This window comes from Acinonyx jubatus, chromosome F2, assembly GCF_027475565.1.
Source record: "Acinonyx jubatus isolate Ajub_Pintada_27869175 chromosome F2, VMU_Ajub_asm_v1.0, whole genome shotgun sequence".
NCBI lineage: Eukaryota > Metazoa > Chordata > Mammalia > Carnivora > Felidae > Acinonyx > Acinonyx jubatus.
Genome location: NC_069394.1, coordinates 11,059,997 through 11,084,496, shown reverse-complemented (window position 1 = coordinate 11,084,496; position 24,500 = coordinate 11,059,997). Strand labels below are relative to the sequence as shown.

Below are 24,500 nucleotides of genomic sequence, written 5' to 3'. Positions count from 1 at the left end.
CAGGGTCTTGGGAACTGAAATGGGAGTGTGCAGGGGTGGCATGGCATCCCCGGCAGAGGGAACAGCATGTGCAAAGGTGCAGAGGCACGGAGGAGCATGTTGTATGTGGTCAATACACATTACCTCTCACCTTCTCTGTTGGCATCGCCCTTCACAAAACAAGGGTTAGCAAGGCTCTTTACTCAGTCTTCCCCTGGGAATAACATGCCACCCCTAGCCTGGTGCCCACTCCGTCCTTGCCCAACCTGGCAGATAGGCCGCTGTCTCCTCCGGCCTCTCCCTTGAGGGTCTCCCTGAGCTCCTGCCACCAGGAGGACCCCTTTCTGGCCAGTAGCATGGGCCTGTTGCCAGTGAGCCTGAGACCCACACCCGTATCACTGACTGCTTTTGGGAAAGGGACACTCTCTTTACGATACACAAGAAGCCAGGAGGCTGTGAGCCCCGAATCACTAGGGTCCAACAGGAATAAAGCCTGCCTGTGGATTTCGAAGCCACAAAGGTGCTCAGAACCAAGAAGACCTACTATGTGCCGGGTACTGTGCTAACTGCTTTCATGGACTGGCTCATTGAATCCTCACTGCAGGAGGAAACTGAGGCTCACAGGGGCTAGTGGCTTGCCCAAGGTCACATAGCAAGGAGGCGTCAGGAGAGTCTCTTATTAACGGTTACGTATAAATCACAGTAAGATGAAGGGAGCAAGTGAGATAACCTTAATGGTGTCCCTGGATCCAACAGTGCCTGAAGCCAGCCCCAGCTGTGGGCTTTTCTTTCTGTTCCACAGCTTATGACTGAAAGATGTCCAACTGTACGGAACACTTCTGCCAGAGAGGTAGAAGGACTTACCCGGAGGATCTCCCCATCAGTCTGGGGACCACAGAAGGACCCAGGTCCCCTGGCTCCTCTCCAGGACTGGCCACCTGCCCTGCTTATGGCTTCCTGTGAAGACTGCCCTCTGTGTACCGGTCAAACTCATGTGAACTTTCATTTGAACTCCTGGCAAGGGGGAGCCAGAGCCCTCTAAGATTACACGTGCTCCTTCCAGTTTCTATCAGTTGCTTTATCCCCAAATAAGATCATGGCGTTCAATCCAAGAGCGATCCAAGACCCAAACCAGATAGATGGGACACCCCGAGGTGAAATGGAATGACCTCGAGTTACCAGCAGGAAAGGCCTTGCCTGATTAAAAGAAACTCACGTGCCTAAGACCTGCTAGAAGGAAGGGGTGATCACAACTGTCAGGGCCAACATCAAAGCTGTCAGTGTTGCTATGTAATTTACGACCCGGTCTGCAGACAACCCTTCATCCCCTGTGATAATTGTCACCTTCCCTCTCCTGCTACTCAGAGAGCCCCACTGCTGGGCAGAGGAGGGAAAGCGGGACGATGGGAGTCAGAAGATGTGGGCTTCAGAGAGGGTGGAGCATGGGGGAATTCGGGCAAGACATCTTCTCACATGTCACATCCCTCAGTGGCTCCCCAGTGCCCAGTCACCCGTTCACTCAACAAACATTTATAGCCACTCTGTGCTAGGCACTGTGACCCTACAGATAGTGGTAAGTAAAACTGTGATGCCCCCACCCTCGTGGCAGTTATAATCTAGTGAGAAAGACTGACGTGAATAAAAGCCAGATGGTCATATACACTCCCCGCCCCCCGACACACACACACACACACACACACACACACACAAAGAACATGGGGAGTCGCACAGGAGGTGCACTGACAAAGCTAGCCAGGTTGGAAGGAGGTGTCAGGTAAGGCTTCCCCAGGGAAGAGCCCTTTGAGCTGGGACTTGGATGAGCAAGAACTCACTAGAAAAAGGGGGAAGAGGGGAGGGGCGCCCCGGGGGGGGTCTCCCTGCCAAGGGCGGCATCTGGGAAGGTCCCAGGAATGGAGAAAATAGAGGTCTGGAGGGAACCAACAGAACCCGAGTCTGGCTGGAGGACAGACAAAAAGAGGTGAGCACAGAGATGTGGTGCAGCAGGGGCAGGCCCCCCTAGGGAGCGGGGCGAGGGTGGGCAAAGGTTTACACTTATCTGAGGACAAGGGAACCACAGGCAGGGGCCTCCACAGTGTCACCGCCCTGGCTCCTGACCCTCGGATCCACCTCTCAACCCATCAAACTCCGGCCTACCGGGTGGAGGATGCTCTCGCGGAAAGAGTACGAGATCTGCGGGGCTGCTGTGCCAGACGCCAGGGGCAGAGACCCAGACCCACATTTCAGAAGAGGCTGGTGGTCAAAGGCGGGGCTCAAGGTCTGAACTCTGCCTGTGATCCGATGGGATGAGCTGCACAAAGGAGGTTAGAGGAGAGGATGGGGAACACAAGGCTGACTCTCAGCGCACACAAATAATGGCCTGGAGGGATCCCCGAGGTGAGCCAGACGTTGCTGTGCTGGAGCTGGAGAGTCATTGGAAAGAGCCAAAGCGGGGGTGCCTGGGTGGCCCAGTCGGTTAAACATCCCACTTCGGCTCAGGTCAGGATCTCACAGCTCGTGGGTTCGAGCCCCGCGTCAGGCTCTGTGCTGACAGCTTGGGGCCTGGAGCCTGCTTCGGATTCTGGGTCTCCCTCTCTCTGCCCCTCCCTGCTCATGCTCTGTCTCTCTCTCTCAAAAATAAACATTACAAAAAATAAATTAAACAAACAAACAATAAATAAAAGAGCCAAAGCAGAACGCAGACTCCTGCACACCCCTCTAAAGAAGCCGGCCAGAAATCACTGGCTCTCTCCATCTCCACTTAACTTGGTTAGTGAGGTGGGCACTTCCATGTTTGCCTCCCTGGGACCCAGTACCCCCTTCTTCTGATGACTGTACTCCAAGTTTCCCTCGGGGAAGCCGCCCCTTCCCTGTTCCCATGGTGCTGACTGTACACCCCTCCCCCAGCTCTGGATGGTCAGGTGAGGTGGACACGTGACCCAAGTTGGACCAATGGGAATCGATTCAGAGATTTTGCTAGAACTTCTGGGAAGAAAAGCTCTATTTACTGGGGTTAGGCTAGCGACTGTAGGCCAGCTCCCGGAAACTGCAGCATGCAGAACTCAAGGAGGAAGCCAGCACAGGAGAACGCACTGCTGGGATGTGAGGGAGGAAGGGTGACATTCAGTGGTGATGCGGGGGGGGGGGGGGGGGGGGGGGGAAGAGAAACCAAACCTTTGAAGCCAACCATTTCTGGGGCCAGGTTTTAAACCTGACGTCCTCTCTCAATGTGAGCAAGTAAATCCCTTTACTGTGTCAGCCGGTCTGAATTGGGTCCCTGTCACCCAAAACCAAGATGATAGCTATAGATTCCCTTGTGATCGAAGGCACGGCCTGCCCGCGCCCCATTACCGGGCTTGGGTAGGATGGAGCGGGCACGAGGGAATCCGGACAGCAGCCTCAGCCGCCACGCCTGCCACAGGTCTGAGTCCAGGGCCTGGCACACGAAGGACACACAACCACAGGTCCAAACTTGGCAGAATTACCTGTGAAAAACCCATCGCCAATCTCCTCTCCTGACCAACCTTGCCATTTGGACACTTCTGACCGCTGGACCCCCCCCCGGGAGAAGCAGCTAGAAGTAGACTCACCCGGGCCACGGTCTGTGGCTCGGGCATCTAAGAGTCAATCATCCTGCAGCTGATGAAACGGCAGCAGCGATCAAGCGCACGGCGGGGCTCATGGTCCCTGCAGCCAGTCGTGTTAATAACCGGTCTGCAGGAACTGGCATGCCTCCGCCCGCGGTTTTGCCGCTGGGCCAAAAACACTAACTCCACACTTCGCCGAAGCCTGGCAAGCACATTTCCACTTTGCAAGCTACGGTGCGTTCTTGCTGTGCGGATCAATTTTCAGGAAAACCTGTGTTGTTTATGAGCACCAAACCCCAAATATTTGCAGAGAAGCCCTTTTGGGAGTTTCTGGCACTCTGGGAACCCACACAAAGTGTTACCTATCTTTTTTTTTTTTTTAAATGGAGAAAATTGTTCTCTATTCATATCTGCAAAATGCATTAGCTCCTAGCTTCCTTTTAAACCAAAACCTAATCACTTGAGTATCCAAGACTGCTGCTTTCTCTAAGACGATCTTTGTTAAGTTGTAACATTATGGATGACCCTGGAAAGAAAAAAATGTGCAAATAGAGACCAAGGTCCGTACAAAAGGCCGGGTCCCATCCAATTCTCGATCACTGTATACACATACGAAGACCACCTCAGCTGTGAAAGGGTTCTTCAAGTAACAAGTCTAGAAATGGCATTTTATGTTGATGATCAAGCTTACGGGCCATTGATATGAGTTCACCAATTTGTATTTATTGAACATCTACTATGTGCCAGGCTCTATGCCAGGCACTGGGATAACATTAGTGGATAAGCAGCCATCATCAGTCTGCTGGGAGCTGGTGGTCTTGGTGGGGGGCGGGGCAAACACACAAGTAAACAAATGATTCCAGATTGTTACAGTGCTAGAAGAAAACATGCAGGGTGCAGCCAGAGGGAATGCAGTGGTGAGGAAAGATCTGAGGAAGTAGCATTTAAGCTGAGACTCTAGGACAAGACTTGTCACTCTTACAAAGAGCAGGGGTTTGGGGGCCAGGAGGTGCAGGGAGAGTGGTCCTAGAGGCAGAGAAACAGCACGAGGCAGAGTCCTGAGACAGCCAGTGCTCGCAGCCTCTGACAACAGAATGCTGTTGAGGAAATGGAGCCTTTGTGGGCCATGCTAACGAAACTGGATTTCATTTTAAGTAAAATGGGCAGGGGGCATCAGGGCCACTGGTGTTAAGCCGGGGCAAAGCATGATCCCACGCGGGAGCGGTGGAAAGAATAACCCATGTTGGCCAGCTTAATCTTGAGGTGCCTGCTAGACTTCCAAATGGAGATATTAATCAGGTGTTTGGGATAATCAAGTCTGGAACACAGAGGAGAGGCTCAGCAGACACAGAGTTTGGAAGTATATAATTAGTCAGCACACACAGGGTCTCCAAAAACACCGTGAGGTCGGTTGGAGCCAGGGACGCCCCGCTGAGAGGCTGCGAAAAGGGGCAGGGTCCCAAGAAGAAATTCAAACGGGCTTGGTGCCATGCAAGTCCAAAGAAAACAGAGTTTTTAGAGGGAGGGAGTGGCCAGCTGGGGCAAATGCCTCCCGGGAGCTGAGCCGACCCGCAGAGCAATTCTGAAGCTTTGAGACTCGAGGAGGGGTCTCCTCTTAAACAGCTTTCCTGAGGACCTAGGGATGATATAGGGACATAGCGAATGGTAGACATTCCAGGCTCCGGGGCCAGACTCCCTGTAACTGACCTCCACCTCTGCCATTTCGCAGCAGCATGTCCTCAGCCAACTTCCCAAACCTCCACGAGTGTCAGCCGGTCTTTACAACAGAAATAATAGTATCTGCCTCACAGGGCTGTTGTGGGATTAAATGAGCTAATAAGTAGCAAGTGCTTAAGAGAGTAAATCGCCTGGCTCATGTTAAATGTTCAGTGTCAGCTATTATTATTGCTGTTATTGTTGTTATACTAACGAGTGGTAAGTGCCAACTGCTGGGCTTTGCATGCATAGCTGATCCTGGAACACGGGTTTGAACTGTGCGGGTTTTTTCCGACGAATGCTGTACAGCACTGTAAACGCATTTTCTCTTCCTTATGATTTTCTTCAACATTTTTTTTCTCCAGCTTACTTGACTGTAAGAATACATGTAACATACCAAATACATACTAATCAACGATTTATGTCAGCAGTAAGGCTTCCGGCTAACAGTAGGCTATTAGTAGTTAAGCTGTGGGGAGAGTCATGAGGGAGGAGTCAGCGCCTCGAACCCCTGTACTGTTCACGGGTCAGCCGGACACCTGGGTGGCTCAGTAAGTTAAGCATCTGACTTTGGCTCAGGTCATGATCTCATGATTTGTAAGTCTGAGTCCCCCATGGGGTGAGCTTGAGTCCCGCTTCAGGCGAGCCCCACTTCTCTCTCCCTCTCTCTCTTGTGGGATTCTCTCTCTCTCTCTCTCTCTGCCCCTTCGATCACTTGTACCCCTCTCTCTCTCAAAAAAAGAAGGGGGGGTCAACTATAGTCACTTATGTGGCAGATATCGTTATACCCACTTTGCAGACGGAGAAACTTGCCTACGACCACCCAGTAAAGTTCTGAGGGTGTCACTGGCATTCACATACAGGTCAGACTCAGTGCTCATAACCACTGCTCTGCAATTCCTCCTGGGATGCCAAGATGTTAATGTCCAGGGCAAGGAAGGAAATGGCCCACTCGTGTATCAATTGTGTGCTATGGGCTGAATGTTTGTGTCCCCCCAGATTCATTTGCTGAGACCCTAACTGCCAGTGTGACGGTATCAGCAGGTAGGACCTCTGGGAGGTGATTAGGTCATAAGGGTGGAGCCCTCATGATTGGCATTTGTGTCCTTATCAAAGGGACCCCAGATAGCATGTGAGGACACAGCGGAAGGACAGTCAGTCATCCGTGAGCCAGGGGGTGGGCTCTCACTGGACTTGGAATCTGCCAGCGCCTTGATCTTGCACTTCCCAGCCGCCATAAGCGTGAGGAATAAATGTTTGTTGTGGAAGCCCCTCAGTCTGTGGTACTTTTGTTCGAGTAGCCTGAACTAAACATTGTGTTTCTTCCACTTGTGTTTCCGGGGGACCTACTGGTTTTAAACTGGTTCTGGGTGGCACCTGGGTGGCTCAGTCAGTTAAGCACCTGACTCTTGGTTTCAGCTCAGGTCATGATCTCACGGTTTCGTGGGTTCGAGCCCCGTGCCGGGCTCTGAGCTGACAGTGCAGAGCCTGCCTGGGATTCTCTCTCTGCCTTCCCCCCACTCGCCTGGTCTCTGTCTCTCTCAAAATAAGTAAGTAAAACTTTTAAAAAATTGGTTCTGGCATGCATATGGCTATTGGAAAACCCAATCCTACCCTGCATCTCCCAGAGTCGCAGATTCATGAAGAGGTGAGGCTGTGCTGGACAAGAAGCCTCCTCGGGGAGGTGGGGGGGGGGGCATGGTCCCCCATGTGCACGGAGCTCCAGCTTGCGGCCCTGCCTGTGCCACAGCGGCTCTGCTCCCATCTGGTTTATACACTAAGCCCTCTCTTAGCATGCACATGAAGAAAATATTCTGCGGATACAAAAGTTTCAAAACTGCAAGACTCGTCTTTTCTCAGGCTGCACCTGCATCAGAATCACCTGTGGTGGTTGCTTAACATGCGGAGTGCTTGGCCTCACTACAAACTGAAGGAATCAGAAACAGCAGAGGGAGTTTGCTCTTTAACCGGATCCCCAGGTAATGCACATGCTTGTTCCAGTTTGAGAACCACGTGAGAATCTCCATTACTGTGCGGTCCAGCACACTAGCCATTAGCCACTTACGGCTAATTTCAATTTCAATTTCAATTTCAATTTCAATTCATTAAGACTAATTAAACTTTGGGGGCACCTGGCTGGCTCAGTCCGTTAAGCGTCCGACTCTTGATTTTGGCTCTGGTCATGATCTCCTGGTTCTTGAGATGGAGACTGAGCCCGAGCCCCGAGTTGGGGGGGGGGGGTGCGTTGTGTCGACATTGCAGAGCCTGCTTGGGATTGTCTGTCTCCCTCTCTCTCTGCCCCTTCCCTGCTTGAGCACATGCTTGTGCATTCTCTCTCTCTCTCTCAAAATAAATAAACTTAAAAAAAAAAGGTTAAGTAAACTTAAAAAATTCCATTTCTCAGTTGCACTAAGCACATTTTAAGTGCTCAACAGTCACATGTGGCTAATGGACACCACACAGAACATCCATCATTATAGAAAGTTCTGCTGAACAGCCCAAACATCTAGACCCCTAAATCCACTTGAATAATGTACCTCAAGTGTTTTGCACCAAGCCACTAAATTCAGTCATCATTTCCTACCATTTCTAACTATATTCAAGGCTTCATATGCTACCTAAGGAAACAGTATTATACCTTCCGTATTGGCCAGAAATGACCTGCCATCTATCTATTTCCCCCGACACACTCCGAGAGCCTCGAAGGCAAGAATCATGCATGTATTATTTAGGTGTGTATACTCAGTGCCTACAGCATAAATAAATGCTTGGGAATTGCTTAATTGGCCCGCATAACATGAATGAAATATGAAGCTGACAGTGATTTGTTCTTGCTAAAAGCACTCACCAGCAAACCCATTAGGATGGCTACTATTACAAAAACAGAAAATAACAAGTGTAGGCGAGGATGTGGAGAAATCGGAATCCTTGTGCACCGTTGGGGGGAATCTAAAATGGTGCAGCCGCTACAGAAGATGGTAGGGAGGTTCCTCAAAAAAGAAAAGAAAAGAAAAGACAAACATAAAAATACCATATGATCGAGCAGCTCTACTTCTGGGTATATACCCAAAAGACCGGAAAGCAGGGTCTTGAAGTGATATTTGTGCACCTATATTTACAGCTGCATTATTCACAATAGTCAAGAGATGGAAGCAATCTATGTGTCCATCAGTGGAAGAATGGAGAAGCAAACTGTGGTACGTCCATAACGATGGGATATCAGCCAACCTTAAAGAGGAAGCAAATTCTGACGTGTGCTACGACACGGATGAATCTTGAAGACACTGTGGTAAGATAAGCCAGTCACAAAAAGACCAATGCTATATGACTCCCCTTTTATGGGGCACCTGGAGTCGTCCAATTCATGAAGAGAGAAAACAGACTGGTTGGCTGCCAGGGGCTAGAGCAAGGGGGACGTGATGAATTGTTAATGGGGACAGAGGTTCAGTTTTGCAAGATGAGAAAAGTTCTGGAGATGCATAGTGGTGATGGTTGCCCAAAAACATGAATATATTTAATACCACTTAAAAAAATCATTAAGATGGTAAATTTTAGGTCATGTGTATTTCAGCACAATTAAAAATGCTTTAAATAAGTAAATAATACATTTGTGTGTGTGTGTGTGTTAAAGCATTTATCAACACCAACGAGAAGAAACATATCAGCCCCATGGCTTAGAGACAACGTCTTTGGAAGAACCCTGATTCACAATCTATGCAATGTGCCACAGGCGAGTGCTGGAGGCAGAGGGAGGGAGACGTGAAGATGAGACACTGAGAGGCATTGTCAAAAGCCTGACCTGGAACCACACCTCCACAGAGGGAGCTTCTGTGACAATCCCAGGGCGAAAGGGAGCCTCTGGGTTCCCTTGACTTATTCTACCACTCAGAATCCTCGCCAACAGCACTGCACCGAGCTGACCATCAGAATTCCTGGAAAGGCTTCACCCTGGGAGGTTCTGATTCCATACATCTGGGGAGCTTTATCTTTACAGGGTTCTGCAGGGGAGCCAGGGTTGGGAGCCCCATTCTGTAGAACTTGTATCATCCTTATATCATGCTGTATCTCTTAATGCACCCACTGTTCCCATCTTCCCATCTGGTTTGCAAACTTCTCGAGGGGAGTGATTGTGCCTTATCTCAATCCTGAGCATCAAAATCACCCGTGGAACTTTTTTTAAGACTGCAGATGCCTGGGGTCTACCACACGTCTATTAAGTTGGCATCCCCAAGCATCTGTATTCTTTTAAAAGCCCTCGAAAGGGATTCTGATCACACCCCTAGACAGAGACCTACCGCACTGTGGGCTAAGAGTGCTTGACACAGGGTCTGCTCCCCATTTGCTGAGTGATAGGACGCAGCCCCTTTGACTAAGTATCTGAAAGAGACGATGCGTACATTTCATCTGTGTTACTGATTCTAAATATTTTACTAAGAACATTTTGCACAGGATTTAAACCAAATGATAAATAAAAGACAACAACTAGCAGTTGGCGGGCACCTAATACATGCCAGGGGCCCATCACATGCTTTATGTGTATTGTCCCACTTAATCCTCAGTCCTAGGTCAGGAAGGTACTGTGACCTGTCTCCATCTTACAGATGAGAAAACCGAAGCACAGAGAAATTAACTCACTGCCTCAAAAAATTAAACTTTTAAAAAAATAATTATTTCCTTTAAAAAAATTTTTTAATGTTGGTTTATTTATTTTGAGAGAGACAGAGCAGGGGAGAGGGAGAGAGAGAGGGAGACAGAGAAACCCAGCAGGCTCTGTGCTGTCAGCACAAAGCCCAACGTGGGGCCCAAACTCACAAACCAAAAGATCATGTCCTCAGCTGAAATCAAGAGTCAGACGCTTAGTGGACCGAGCCACCCAGGTCCCCTAAAACTTAACTTTTTTTTTTTTTTATGTAACATTTAGATTACAAACATTTCATAACTTTAGAAAAGTGATCATAATCTTCTTTTTTAATGACTACATTGTTTTTCAGTATTTTACCCTAATTTTTTTTTTATCATTTTGTTCTAATTTGTTGAATCCTCCTTGTAGGGCAGGCTTTTATCTTGTTTACAACTGTTTACCATTTTAAATGCACATCTTCGTGCTGGGGTGGAGGCGGGGATATTTTCTGTATCTCCAAAAGCCTTTCCTTAGGAAAGATTACGCGGAAATGTTCAGACGGTGAATGGCATTAAATAGTGAACCAAAGGGGGCGCCTGGGTGGCTCAGTCAGTTAAGCTCCTGACTCTTGATTTCGGCTCAGGTCAAGATCTCACAGCTTATAAGTTTGAGTCCTGAGTCAGGCTCTGCTCTGACAGTGTGGAGCCTGCTTGAGATTTTCTCTTTCTCTTTCTCTTTCTCTCACTCTTTCTCTTTTTCTCTTTCTCTTCCTCTCTCTGCCCCTTCCCTACTTGAGCTTTTTCTCTCTCTCAAAATACATAAATAAACATGAAAAAAAAATTTTTTTTTGAAGAAAATTTTTTTAATAAGTAAGTACTGAACAAAAGTCTCCATCGAGGGGAATGTGAGAATGAGCTGGGCAAGCCGTCTCTCCTGGATGGGTCATATTCCTTGGCACAGTCCTCACCAATGAGCACCAAATAGCTACGATGGGCCAGGTGCTCTTGTGAACGCTTTATAGATCCGATCCCCCCTGGTCCTCACAAGACCCCTAGGGTGAGGTACAGACAGGCTGCCTGAAACAGAGAAAGGTGAACAAATGCACCCAGGTTCACAAAACCAGCAAGAGCTGAACCAGGATAGGAGGCCACAGTTCTACCCACCAAGCCAGGCCTTCCGGTCAAGGCAGGCGTCCCCATGACACCCTCAATCAACCGACCCAAGAAACAAAAACAAATGACAGTGGCAGGAAAGAGCCCTGCCCATCACTCGGACCACACCAGACGCTCTCTGTAAGTGCGCCATGAAAATGTCCGCTTCACTTCCCTGGCACAAAATCCAGAATCGCTCGCTCAGAGCCACAGCCTCTGACCTCGAGGGTGCGTATCTTCTAGATGCAGAGAGAAAGTGAAGGAAGGAAGGGGAAGATGATCACACTTACTCCAGAGGCTCTGGTAGGGGCTTTGCATCATTGTATATAATTGAGACATGCTGAATTGTGTACCCCACCCCCCCTCCAAATGTTGATGTCCTGGAGCCTGTATCCATGAATGTGAGTTTACTTAAAAACTCGGTCTTTGCAGATGCAATTAAGACATAAATTAAGATGAGGTCACACCTGAGTAGGGCAGGCCCTTATTCCAAGGTGATCGGTGTCCATAAATTTCTTTCTTTTTCTTTTTTTTTTTTTTTTTTTTGCAATACAATAAACTTCTCTTGTCTTAATCACCAAGTTTGGAGTATGTTGTTAGAGCAGCCCTAGAGATGAATTCAACACTGCCTGGCCTTCCAGCTCTAGCAAGACAGAAGCGGTATTTTGTTCATCTCGGGGTCCCAGGAACTGAAGCCAACTCCCTGGCACGTAGTAGGGTGCTGACAATGAGTTTGAGTGAGCAAGTGAAGAAACTAATAAAGTACAAACACGGTCGGAGAAGGAACTGTATCTTTAATCTTGACAAGAGACCAGAGCAAATTAGGTGCTCAATAAACATGGCAGAATGAATTTTTTTTAAGTGAATGAATGAGAAGCTCAGGGAGGCTTTGCAGGGGATCTTATTCGTCTGTTTCCCAGGGATTCATCAGGGGGCCTGGCACACAGTAGCTGCTTAATATATTTGAACTGGGGTGGGGGGTGAAGAGAGGGAGGGAGACCATCCAGATGAGAAACACAATTTCCCAAACCCTCATCCAGGTGAAACCTCCTTCCCTTTAGGTATGTAACCAAGGAATGGCCAATGCCATGCAATAACCCGGTGACTTGTGAGCAGCCTCAATGATACTGAAAGGGCTTTCACAGTGGAACTCGAATGTGGTTTTTTCCAAAACACATTTCTTTTTCTTTCACATCCAGAAATCGTAAGGCTTTCCAACCCTCCCAACAATGTTAGAAATGCAGCTCAGAGTTGAGAGGTCAACGCTTCTGCGTTCAGCCCGAGGGACACATTTCCCGTCCATGCACAGCCTTCATTCCTGACCCCTGCCCTGTGGCCAAAAAGGGACATCAACCAGGCTCAGGGAAATTCAATTTGGGTTGACAGCTGGCAGCATGATAACAACAGGGCGTCTGCCTTGACCCTTTGGAGAAGCAAAGGCAGGCGGGGGTGGGGGAGGTCACGAAGGTTTCTCTGGGGCTTGGTAAACCTCCTAACAGAGGGTCTCAAGTTTCGGCTGGTTACTTTCCACATCCAGAGGAAAACCCTGATTTCTACTGCTGGCTCAGAATTCAGTTCTGCTTCCAACGGCTCTCCTGGTGGTATGTGGGGTGAGAAAAAGGAACCATGTTACTCTTCACTCCCCCGGACCTGAGCTTTCCCAGGAGTGGCAATAACACCGTGGCGAGGTGCGATTTCAGCCATTCGTTCACACATGCGTTCACATTAATAACCCACCAGACCAAGTATGAGGTCGCTGGACTTAGGCCTCAATGCATGTAGAGAATCTCTGCTCCTGTGGGATCCCCGTTCTTGTCTCCTGAACTCCCAGCTCCGACTCTCCTCTGCTCCACGGACACCAAGTGTAGCATAGCAATCGTCACAGTGACAAACACAAAAAAAGCAGAGCTGACCCCTTCTCAGTGGTGGTTAACACGCAAGGGAGGAACCAGCTTTCTGTTACCGGAGGTCGCCCTCACGTGATCGGCTCACCCCCAGATGCTGGATCTCTCCTGCCTGTCGAAGGAGGCGGTTGAGGGGGACACCTACGTTATCTTAGCAGACACAGACCCTGTGTGTGGCTGGACTAGTTTGCAAGCCCTCCTGTGGCCCCAGGGGGGTCGCACGCGGAGCCTAACCCTGGGGCAGTTGATCTGTATGGCATTTAGCCCTTTGCTTTGCTTCTGAACAGAAAGCCCCACGAGAACTGGCCATGCCTGCTGCTTGCTCCTTCGTATCCCCAAGCGCTCTGGCCCAGGCCCCTGGCACCTAGACAATAAGCAGTAGAGGCGCACATCATAAAAAAGAGCCAACACACGAACAAGAAGAAACAAAGGTAGCAGCTTACAGTTAAGAGAGCCAACCAGGCAGGTGTGGGTTTCGCTCGTGCTCTGTGTGCCCCATGATGTGCTTCTGTTGAAGTATAACATAAATACATATAATTATTTGTGTCACAGGGGCGCCTGGGTGGCTCCGTCGGTTAAGCGTCCGACTCTCGGTTTCGGCTCAGGTCACAATCCCACGGTTCGTGGGTTCAGGCCCTGCATCGGGCTCTGCGCTGACAGCACAGAGCCTGCTTGGGATTCTCTCTCTCCGTCCTTCTCTGTCCCTCCCCTGCTCTCTCTCTAAAATAAACAATCACATTAAAAAAAATTTTTTTTCATTACCTGTGTCATAGGTGTGCCATCGAAGGAATTTTTACACTTGTGTCACCAGCACCCAAGGCGGGGAAACGGAACATCCGCGGAACCTCAGGAGCAGGCCTCGGGCTCCCTTCCCGCCGCTACCCTCACCACCCAGGGGTAAGCCGCGCCCCTGCCAGCTGCAGGACACCTCCTGAGTTACCTATCCTTGCTGACTCTTTGCTTCACGTTGGGAAAACGAGACTGGCCACGCTGTGCTTAGAACGTGGGTGCGGTGCCTGGCCAACCACAGAGGTACAGTGCTAACGCTCAAAGTCGTGGAAGTAGTTAGTGATGGCCACGGTACCAGCAGCAGCCAGGGCAGCAGAAGTAACAGGAGAGGGAGTCAGGACAGGGGGTTGCAACAGTAGGAGCAGCAGGATCAGTGACTGTGAAAGCAGTGGTGGTAACAGGAGAGGAGTAATGGCAGTAACAGAAGCCGTAGTGTTAACAGCAGAAGCGACAGGAGCAGGAATAGCTAACGCTTCGACAGCAATTACGGACGTTCCAGGCACTGTTCCAAGTGCTCTACCTTAACTCCTCTAATGCTCGAAGCCACCCTTAGAAAGATGCACAAAGTATCATTTCACTGAAGCCCTGAAAGGTTAAGTGGCTTTCCCAAGGTCACGTTAGCTATGGATCCAGGGATCCATGGATCCAGGGTTCAAACACCAGCAATCTGGCCACAGAGCCTCTCCTCTTTCTTTCTCTGTCTCTTTCACTCTTCCTTCTTTCCTTCCTTCCTTCTACTTATTTATTTAGTGAGTGAGTGAGTGAGAGAGCAGGGGAGGGGCAGAGAGAGAGAGGGAGACAGAGAATTCCAAGCAGGCTCCGCACTGTGAGTGCAGAACCCGACAAGGGGCTCGAACTCACAAACCGGGAGATCGTGACCTGAGCCGAAATCAAGAGTCAGACCTTTAACCGACTGAGCCACCCAGGCGCCCCCGAGCCTCTCCTCTTAAAAGCAATCTTTCCGTAACTATTTGCTTGGCAAAGAAAGGTTTGTCCTCTAAGGTTCTCTTCTTTGTGTACAAGGAGCAACTCTCCATTTTGGCAAGCACGTGGTCTCGTAGAATAAAGACTGCATTTCCAGCCTTCCTTGCAGCTGTGCAGAGCCTAAATTCCAGCCAACAGAATATAAGCAGAAGCAGCAGATGCATTACCCAGAAGCATCCTTAAATGGAGAGAGCCTGCCTTTCTTCTTCTCTTGCCTTCTTCCTGCTGACAGATATGATGTCCTGAGCAGCAGCAGCTACAATGGACCATGAGGTGACTTGGGAATGAAGGCCCACATGGCAGAGAAAAAAGAGCAAATGCCCGGCTGGCGCGCAGATTGCCATAGCGGCTCTGCACGTCTTGTGTCTGAACTTTCAGGTAAGGGAGAAATATACCTAATATCTTCTTTAAGCCAATGTTCATTTAGATTTTACAGGATTCATAGCAAAACCTAATCCTCAATAATCCTTCCAATTATAATTAATATCACCTGAAAAGACCCCTGCAAAACTATCACTTTTGTGTTGGACTCTTGACTTAAAAACAAAACAAAATGAAACATGACTTTGTGTATCCCCCCCAACAGATAAACTGTGAACATAAGCATACAAAGCCTCATTGACTCTGGAAGGTAGGAACAGTTCCTTGTCAATTCATGTTGGGGTCACAATGAAGCCCCTCAGGTTGGTCTCCCTGCCTCCAGTCTCTCTCATCCGTTCAGGACACTTTTGCTTGTCTTATACTTAAAAACTATTTTTATCCTAAAAATTGAAATAATTACGACGCTCTATATGTGCCTCCTGTACGCAAGTCACGTTATTGTCTAGTTTTTTCTAACCTGCGTGCAAAAATATAAAACATAAATATGATGATTTCCCTTTCAGAGATGAAAAAAACAGAGAAGGTCAGTGATTTGCCTGAGGTCACACAGCAAGTTGGTGGCAAAGCCAGAATTCCACCACTCCCTCCAGCACCCATGCTCTTTCCACCACACCAAGCTGGTTTCTGGGAAACACCAGTCACAGCAGACCCATCCTGCGTCACGTGACCCTGGCAACTTTAAGATTCTCAGACTCTATGACTCTTCTCTGCCTCTTCTTGTCCACTCTAATTTTTTATCATCCTTTAACACAAACTTCCACCCACTGAGGCCAGATGCCTCGGATTCCGTCACATGCCCCTACACCAGGCCTCAGTATTTCCAGCTGCAAAAGGGGGCAAATCATACCTCCACCAAGAGGCAACATGGCAGAGAGGAAAAAGGCAGGAGACCCGGAATCAGGAAAAACTGACTTCAAATCCAGCTGGGCACATTCTTTACCTGTAAAATGAATGTAGCAATTCCTACCTGGTGGGATTACTGGGTGGACTGAACGATGTTTCTAAGAGTCGCTCAGCTGAAAATAGCACCTATCCCTGACAAGTGTCATCCTTGTTACTATTCCTGACTTCATCCGGTACCACCACCCTGACATTTCCTTCTGCACAAAGGACACAGGTGATGTGGCAGCAAGCACTCTGAAAAGCCTACCGCCTTACAAACGCCACACATTTGTTTGCCACTAATATTCACACCCACCGCGTCTCTGTCAGATTCTCGTCTGCAGTTTGATCAAATTTCGCATTTCAACCCCCGCCCCAAGAATCCCTCCACATTTCCCAGGCTGTGTGCTCTAGACAGGATGGGCTGAGGCCACTCACCGATTCCATAGCGAATCTCTCGACGAAAAACTGGAGAGCCTGGAGGCTGAAGATCTCATGTCTCAGCCGTCACATCAGAAAATTACCTGGATGGGGGCAGGAGAAAAGGGGACAAGCGTCATCCAGCGGGACTGGGCAGAAGACATGGTCTCAGACCAACACGCGATTTCATTTGGAGGCTGGCATCCTTGTTAGGAATGTTCCTACACCACCGAGTGGCCGTCCAGGAACAGGAAGGAAAAGAGCCAGCAAACCACTGTTTCGGCGATCCACTTTGGAGCTGGTATCGCCATCCTTGGATCTGTGCGAATGCTCAGGGAGCCTTCGTGTGTTCTATTTCTAGCTCTACAGCGGAGAGCAATTTACAAGTCATTAATTTCTCTAAACATGAAATCAAAGCGTGCTCACAGGTGCGACAGACAGACCCAAGCAGCTCTGTGCCCACGGGGAACGTGGAGGTGTTCCCCCAGCCCAGGGAACCAGCCCAGGGAGGAGGTACAGCCATATGAATATACATATTTCAGGACAGCCCCTGTGAACCTGCGAGAGGATTTTAATTAATGCATGCATACCAAAGCTTAATTGCTGAGTGCACAGAGCACAGGAAGTCTGGGATAAAAGGTGTTACGTAAGGGAACAGCTTCAATATTTGCAGAATGGAGGAGAAATAGAGGTAGGGAGTGAAAACAAGATGAGCCAAGACACCTGCTGGGTCCTTCTCCAGGGATCCCTAGCTCAGAGTGGCCCCTCCACTGGGGCCAGGACCTGGGGACACTCTTGACCCACCGTCTTCCTAATCCATCTCCAGTCCTGTCTCATTTACTTCCTAAAGATCTCTCGGCCTGTCTCTCTCTCTCTCTCTCTCTCTCTCTCTCTCTCTCTCTCTCTCTCTCTCTCTCTCCCCATCCTCACAACACAGCCCGGGACCAAGCCTCCACCATTCCCACCTGGGTGCCTACAACTGCCTCCTTCCTGGTCTCCTCTCATCCCCACTTCTCCCCCTGCAATCTGGTCCCCCCCACACTGAAGCCAGAATCATCTCCATGGGTTTTTTTTTTAACCTTTTACTGTAGAGACTTTTGTAGACACAAAAACAGAGAATATCCTGAACAGCCGTGCACCTACCACCCAGCCCCGGCCACCATCAACTCACAACCGATCCTTCCTCTCCCCACGCTATTATTTCCAAGCAAATAATCTCACCATTTCAGTCACAATTAGAACAGCATGCATCTGCAAGACCAGGTCTTTTACACAAATATCATTGAAATACCATCGCCACACCTAAAACAAATTATTTAATTCCTTGTCCTCACCAAATACCCAATTTTCAGATTTCTAATAGTCCCATAAATGTCAAAATGGTTATTTCAAACAATTGTTTTTTAAAATCCAGATCCAAATAAGCTCTATGCCTCATGATTGACAGAGGAGCAGAATGAAAAATTTTAAACACCAGTCTGATTACATCACCCCCCAGCTCTCCACCCCAGCTTAACATTCTTCAATGGTTCCTTAGTGCTTTAGGATAAAACCGAAATCATGTAACATGGGCTCCCTCTCGTCCGTCTCTCTGGCCTCATCTTGTCCGCTCAAACTCACTGCTATAGAGAAATCTTCTTTCAGATTCTGGGACGTGCCAAGGTCCTTCCGTTTCAGGTCTTTTGCTCATGCTACTCCCTCTGCCTGCAAGGCTTCCTCACTTACCATCATTGCCTCGTTAACTCCTGTACTTCCTGAAACCTTACTTCTTCAGGGAAATTCTTCTTGCTCCTCCAGATTAGATCATGGAATGAATATATTTCAGTTTTCATTCATAATTATGCATTCATTAGTGTGAATACTGACTAACATCTGTTGATTGGATTCAATTATAAGCTATATGAGCATAAAGAGTGTGTTGGCGGGGGCAGGGGGACGCCTGGGTGGCTCAGTTGGTTAAGCGTCCGACTTCGGCATGGGTCGTAATCTCACGGTTCGTGGGTTCAAGCCCCGCATCAGGCCCTGGGCTGACAGCTCAGAGCCTGGAGCCTGCTTCGGATTCTGTGTCTCCCTCTCTCTCTACCTGCCCGCTCACACTCTGTCTCTCTCTCAAAAATAAATAAACATTGCATGGAAGCCAATTTGGTAATAAATTTCATATAAAAATTTAAAAAAAAAAGAAAAAGAAATAATAAACATTTTAAAAGAATGAAAAAAAAAAAAAAAGAGTGTGTTAGGATTTCCTCATCGATGTGTCCCCAGCACCAATTACACAGTGCTCACCACAATATTAATAGATATTTGTGGAATAAATGATCAAGCCACTTCCTTCAAGCTAAAATGCCAATAATGATTGACTGAATCTTCCTGAACCTTGAATTAGACATTTAAGTTGGATGGAGAACTACCAGTCTTACCCGAAATGCCATGTGTTCGGGAAGGCCAAAGCGATCCTTAAAAAGAAGGGCAATGTTGGAGGACTCCTATTTCCCGATTTCAAAACCTACTACGAAAGCTATAGTTCCCAAAACAGAGTGGTATACGAGTAAGAGGAAATAACCTGCTTTTCCTCCGAATCGGAGACCTTCGTGGACTACTCCCCTCCCAATCCCAACCTCACTGCACACAACTCAGGCCCTGTTACTTGCATGAGTCGTCAGTCTCCCTCCCAGCCCGGTCCTCAACCTGCTGTTCCTTGGCTTTCCTCGCTACCCCCCCCCACCCCCGAGTGTGGAGGCTGCAACACTGTACGACTGAGTCACTGCTCCTACTTCTTCATTCCCACCCTGAATCTGTTACACATGTGTGCCCTTGGTCATGTGACTTTGTACCACTTCCCACTAGGGCCGGTGGTGTTTATTCCTCCTCCCCACCGGACCCTGGACTGGACCGCGGCCTTATTTAAGCAATGGCATGTGGATGGATGCAAGTGGCAGGGAGTGTGTGGTCCCAGGTCCATGCCTCCTACACCCCTGTCATGTGCCGTGGGAGGACTACATCTCCCCAGACGCCGTTAGCTACTACCTCTCAGTCTGGACCCCAGATTGGTAACACGCAGAGCAGATCTGAACCCAACCAGAAGACCACCCTGAGCCAGCTGAGCCCGGCCTAGGTCAGACAAGTCACAGAGCCACGAGCTTGAATACGAAGATCTGTTGTCAAGCCAGTCGCTGCAGTTCTGAGTTGCTGGGGTTTTTTTAAACCGACTAATACAAATGGAAATGCTAATTGATGGACCCGGTCAAGTATCAACACGGGTTGGAAAAAATGAAGGCCATGCACATGGACAGCAGAGGCGACCGGCAAAGAATACCTACTTACAGAACACCTACTTGGTGCCAATGTGACCCTCACAAGAATCCTGGAAGGTAGACAGCACTGGGCCACCTTTACAGGTGAGAAAGTTGAGGCTCCGAGATGTGAAATGATGTGTCCAACAGTGTATGGCAGAACTGGGATTCCAACCCAGGTTTTCAGACTCGAAAAGTCCAAGCCAGGCTTCTCTTCCCCAAAAGGGTCTCACAGATGCTCAAAGACACACCACATGAGCCCTCGGTCCACCGACCCACCTCCACTCTTGTCCCATGTCCTTCGATGGGTCTTCAGGAGAGGCTGCTGGGCTACAGCCGGTGGCCACTGGGCTTCAAGTCCAATCTCCCCAAATTCCAGTCCAGCTCTACCCGAGCGGAGCCTCATCCTGGTCAGTGAGCCTCTGTGGCTCTCAGGCCCCTTGTCTGTGACACGAGGCCACTAGTCCGCACCCAGCCCACGTCGCTAGGCTGGTGTGAAACTCCAGAGAGATGGCGTGTGACAGAGCTGTGTGAGGTGTGGCCCCCCAGTCAGCTGACATCCTGCTGCCCCCACTTGGAAACCACTCAGGGCAGGTTAGCAGCTGCGTGTAGGTCAGTATCTGGCCCACGCGGCTTTTAGACCTGTTTACGTTCTGAGGCTGTTTCGTTTGCTTCTCAAACAGAGATGTTTTCTATTGGTAAAAGTAATCCAGGTCCATCACGAAAAATACTAAGGCACAAAAGTAAAATCTGGTGTCATCCTAACACCGAGAGATAAATACTGTTGGCACTTTAAGGCTATTTCCTTTCTGGGATTGGTTTTTGTAAGAATGAAACAATGCCTTTCAACTAACGATTTCCTGGGAACCAGGGAACTACCAGTAATTTTAAAAAATTCCCCTGTGCGTTCGTTCATTCCACCAGTCATTCAACAACTATCTGCTTTTGTACCTACTATGTGCCCGAGACTGTTCTTACTGCCTGAAGTCAGAGCTGAGGGCAAAAGAGAGTTCATGATGTCAAGCAATACACATTCATTTATTCATTATTTTATAATTCAATGAATAGACAGAGCCTAGTATTTGCTAGGCATTTGCTAATAATAATAATAATAATAATAATAATAAATAGCAGCAGCTTCTTTGCTGGATGCTATACTGTAACAGCTTCGCTTATTATTAAAAGTTGGCCCTTAAAACAAATGCATCTGTGTTAGAATCCAGAATATGGCTCTTTGAAGAGTTACTTAACTTCTCATACTACAGTTTTCTTTTACTTACTTACTTATTTATTTATTTATTTTAAAACGTTTATTTATTTATGTTTGAGGAGGGGAGGGGCAGAGAGAGAGAGGGAGAGAGAGAATCCCAAGCAGGCTCTACACTGGCAGCACAGAGCCCGACACGGGGCTCGAACCCACAAACCGTGAGATAGTGACCTGAACTGAAGTCGGACACTTGACTGACTGACTGAGCCACCCAGGTGCCCCGATGGTTTCCTTTTAAAATCGGGGTCATTAAAGTCCCTATGTCATACAGTCGCCATGAGAATCAGTGAGGAAACGCAGTTAAAGCACTGAGCAAAATGCTCAGTTCCCAGCATCTGGTGAATAAATAGGAACGAACAGTGGTGGTAGTGATATTACGGTCTCACTTGATCCTTACGGCCAGCCTACAAGAAGGTGAAACTCAGAGGTTAAGGAACTTGTCCAAAGCTATGCAGGTTCCCGCTCAGGCACCTGGAGCTCAGTCCCACGGGGGCCCCTGTGACACAGGTGGAGAACACGGCACAAGACCACCATGCTGGGGTAGGGGAACTGGAGCATTTCGGCACAACTCCCACCTCTTGGCCCCGCACAGCCAGGGTGTGACCTGAGGCTGAGGGTAGGAAGCCTTCCAGGGAAATCCGCACTGGCCTGCAGTGCCTTCCGGGTTGGGCTCGAAGATACAAGGAGGAGACACACAGCACCTGTAAATAGGCGCTCAATACTTACATGTCAGAGTAAGCGAACGTGTGGTACCAACCCCATGCCCTTCTTTACAACCTCTCATTTCCCGCGGCCACCAGTGACAGGAGATTGAGGGCGTGAACCAGAATTCATCGCCAGCGAGCATCACGTCTTTTATCCACCCGTGTTTCTGCTTCTTCTATTGAAATTCTATCCTGTGACTTACGGTATGTCATTCGGGACAGCGATTCCCGCGTGTCACTTGGTACATAAACCCCTCTTTACGGCCAGGCCCCAAATCGGGTGTTGAGTTTTATTCAACAGAAGCGACTTCACGGATGTTGGGATGTGCATCCTTTTAGAGAGGATATGATGAACTTTGAGTCATCCGCAGCTGGCTACAGCTGGGACGATGTCTTTTTTTCCCATAACATCATGGCAAACACTTTGCCTATTTACTGATGTGAGTCTTTCCTGGTCTGTGGAAGTTGTAAGTTAGAAAATCAAGGAGCTAGAGAAAATAGCCTGAATACATATTATTTATGTCAATCTTCCTCTTATCTATTGGAAGCCCAATTTGTCCAGTCCCATTTGAAATTCCCTCTCTTCCAAGAGCCTTCCTCAACAATCCAGCCATCTTGAACTCTCACAGCAGGTAATAGCAGCAACAGTGACCCCTACTGGGCACTTTCTACGCGCCAGACCCCTCCCGGCACAGCACGTTGGCCCCTCACTCAATCCTCACCCTAATCCTGCAAGGAACTGAGATCGTCTGCATTTTACAGACAAGAAAACTGAGGCTCACAGAAGTTAGGTAACATGTGGTCACACGGCTACTTGGAGGTGGCCGATTCAGGATTCAAACCTGGAATGGCTTGACCTCAAAAGCTCAGGGTTTTCCTCACTATGCTACAGAAACCGTATAAATTGAGACTGACTATACCCCATTATTATTTCCTGATTGTTTAAAATAGGTAAGTCAAACCTCTTCTCCAGCGATTGTTGAACAGTGAACTGGTGAATGCTGAGGTCGTCTTGAGTCGGCCATGGGCATTCCATACCAATGCCATGTAACTATGGACTCTGCTGTTTCTCTTCATCTGTCCTCCCACTGCCTGCCAGCCAGTGGTTGGGATGGGCCGCTCCTAATGACTCTCTCTGCCCAGGACTATCCAATCAAGTATGATACAGAAGGAAGCAGATGAGACTCTATGGAAGTCCACCCCCAAGAAAGCCAAGAAAGACTGAGGTGCTAACATCTACGAACCTTAGCCTGGACGCCCTCCCTCTGCCTCACTTGCTGGCTAAGACAACAATCAGAGATGGCTTGGGTCTCTCCTCTCCAAAGAAGAGGTCAGTGAAGGACCCACGATCCAAAAGACTAGATAGAATCACTGTCTTGTTGGATTATAAATTCATGATGACTGTGACCAGGGATCTTACATCCTATGTAAGTGAGGAGGCCAAGTCGGGGCTGGCTGGGCTCACCGTCCAGTCGGGGGCGGGTGGGACAGGGACAGAAGCAAGAGATGCTATGACCGCTCCTAAGCAGTCTCACACAATGTCACAGCACCTGCCTCACACATGTTATTAGGTGCCTACCGGATACTCTTTCCCACTGGCCAGAGCTTCCTGTAATGACACTCATCCATTGGAGAAATGCATCCATCCACTCATCTACTCATTTACTGAAAAAACAGGTGTTACGCTAAATGTCAAGGAGATAATGACGGTTAGCAACAGCCATGGTCTCTGCTTAGAGCCCTTGTTTAAGAGAATGACACATTAATCAAATAACCCCAGGTGTGATGAGAAAAAGGCAAAGTACTGGGTGCCATGGGAGCCTACACATCACAATAAGTAACAATCCTCACCAGTTTAAAAAGTTGCATCCCGAAAACTCTGTCAATCTGAAAATAAATGAACACCAGACACACAGCTTCAGTGAGCCAAGGAGAGAACCACTAAGTCCCCTTGGAAGCACTGGGCGGCCCGCTAGGCTCACTCACTTGCCACATGACCCACTCCCCACCCTGGCAAAAGCAGGCTGACCTCAGCCTGTGCCTAAACCAAAGGACACACTGCCTTCAGGGTCCCCCGGGAAGAACAGCAAGCATGGAATGTGTGGGTGCTGGGGTTTTGTTGTGCTACCAGCTGTCTTAAGAGTGCGATCAAGGTCTTTTCAAACAACTGCGTGTTTACTCTCAGGGAGCCTGTGGAGCACGGAGCCGTCTGGATGGCTGCACCCCTGCACGCTGTGTAGGGGCAGGACGCTGCGGGCAGCCCAGCACTGGGGGGGACTTCAAGCAGGGGAGAGAAGACAGACTCAGGAGCAGGAAGACTTCTGTTCCAGCACAGGTGCTCCCACCTAATTGCTGTGTGACTTGGGACAATAAACTTCACTTCCTTTTTTTTTTTTTAAGTTTATTTTTATTTATTTTGAGATAGAACCAGCGGGGAATGGGCAGAGAGACAGAGAGACAGAGAATCCGAAGCAGGCTCTGTGCTGACAGCAGATGCAAGGCTTGAACTCACAAACCTTGAGATCATGACCTAAGCCGATGTCAGATGCTTAACCGACTTGAGCCACTCAGTCGCCCCCATAAACGTCACTTCTGCCACTTCTAGAAAATGGTGGCAGCAGACTATCATGTGACCACACACGCTGCATTGATGTTTACAAGTCCATTAAAGGCCAAGTGCATCCTACTGTAAGCAACATCTGAGACGTTCTGCCCAAGGGCTTGCTCTCAGGCGCCAAGGGGCAGGCCAGAAGTGGCAGGGAACTAATACTCGCGGGGGTGGCCCTCAGACAAGGATGTGGAGAGCGCCAGCAGAGCAGATGTGGGAC

General features: G+C 48.8%; 1 protein-coding gene across 3 annotated transcripts in view; it reads right to left on the bottom strand.

The window, feature by feature from the left end:
- ASAP1 (ArfGAP with SH3 domain, ankyrin repeat and PH domain 1) overlaps nucleotides 1–24,500 on the bottom strand; it is a 340,823-nt gene that overhangs the window by 289,921 nt on the left and 26,402 nt on the right. For all 3 annotated transcript variants that reach the window (XM_053208331.1, XM_053208336.1, XM_053208335.1), the window contains exon 2: nucleotides 16,430–16,515. In XM_053208331.1, the coding sequence (XP_053064306.1) occupies nucleotides 16,430–16,488 (59 nt within the window). In that variant the 5' untranslated portion in view covers nucleotides 16,489–16,515. The remainder of the gene's footprint in view (nucleotides 1–16,429; nucleotides 16,516–24,500) is intronic.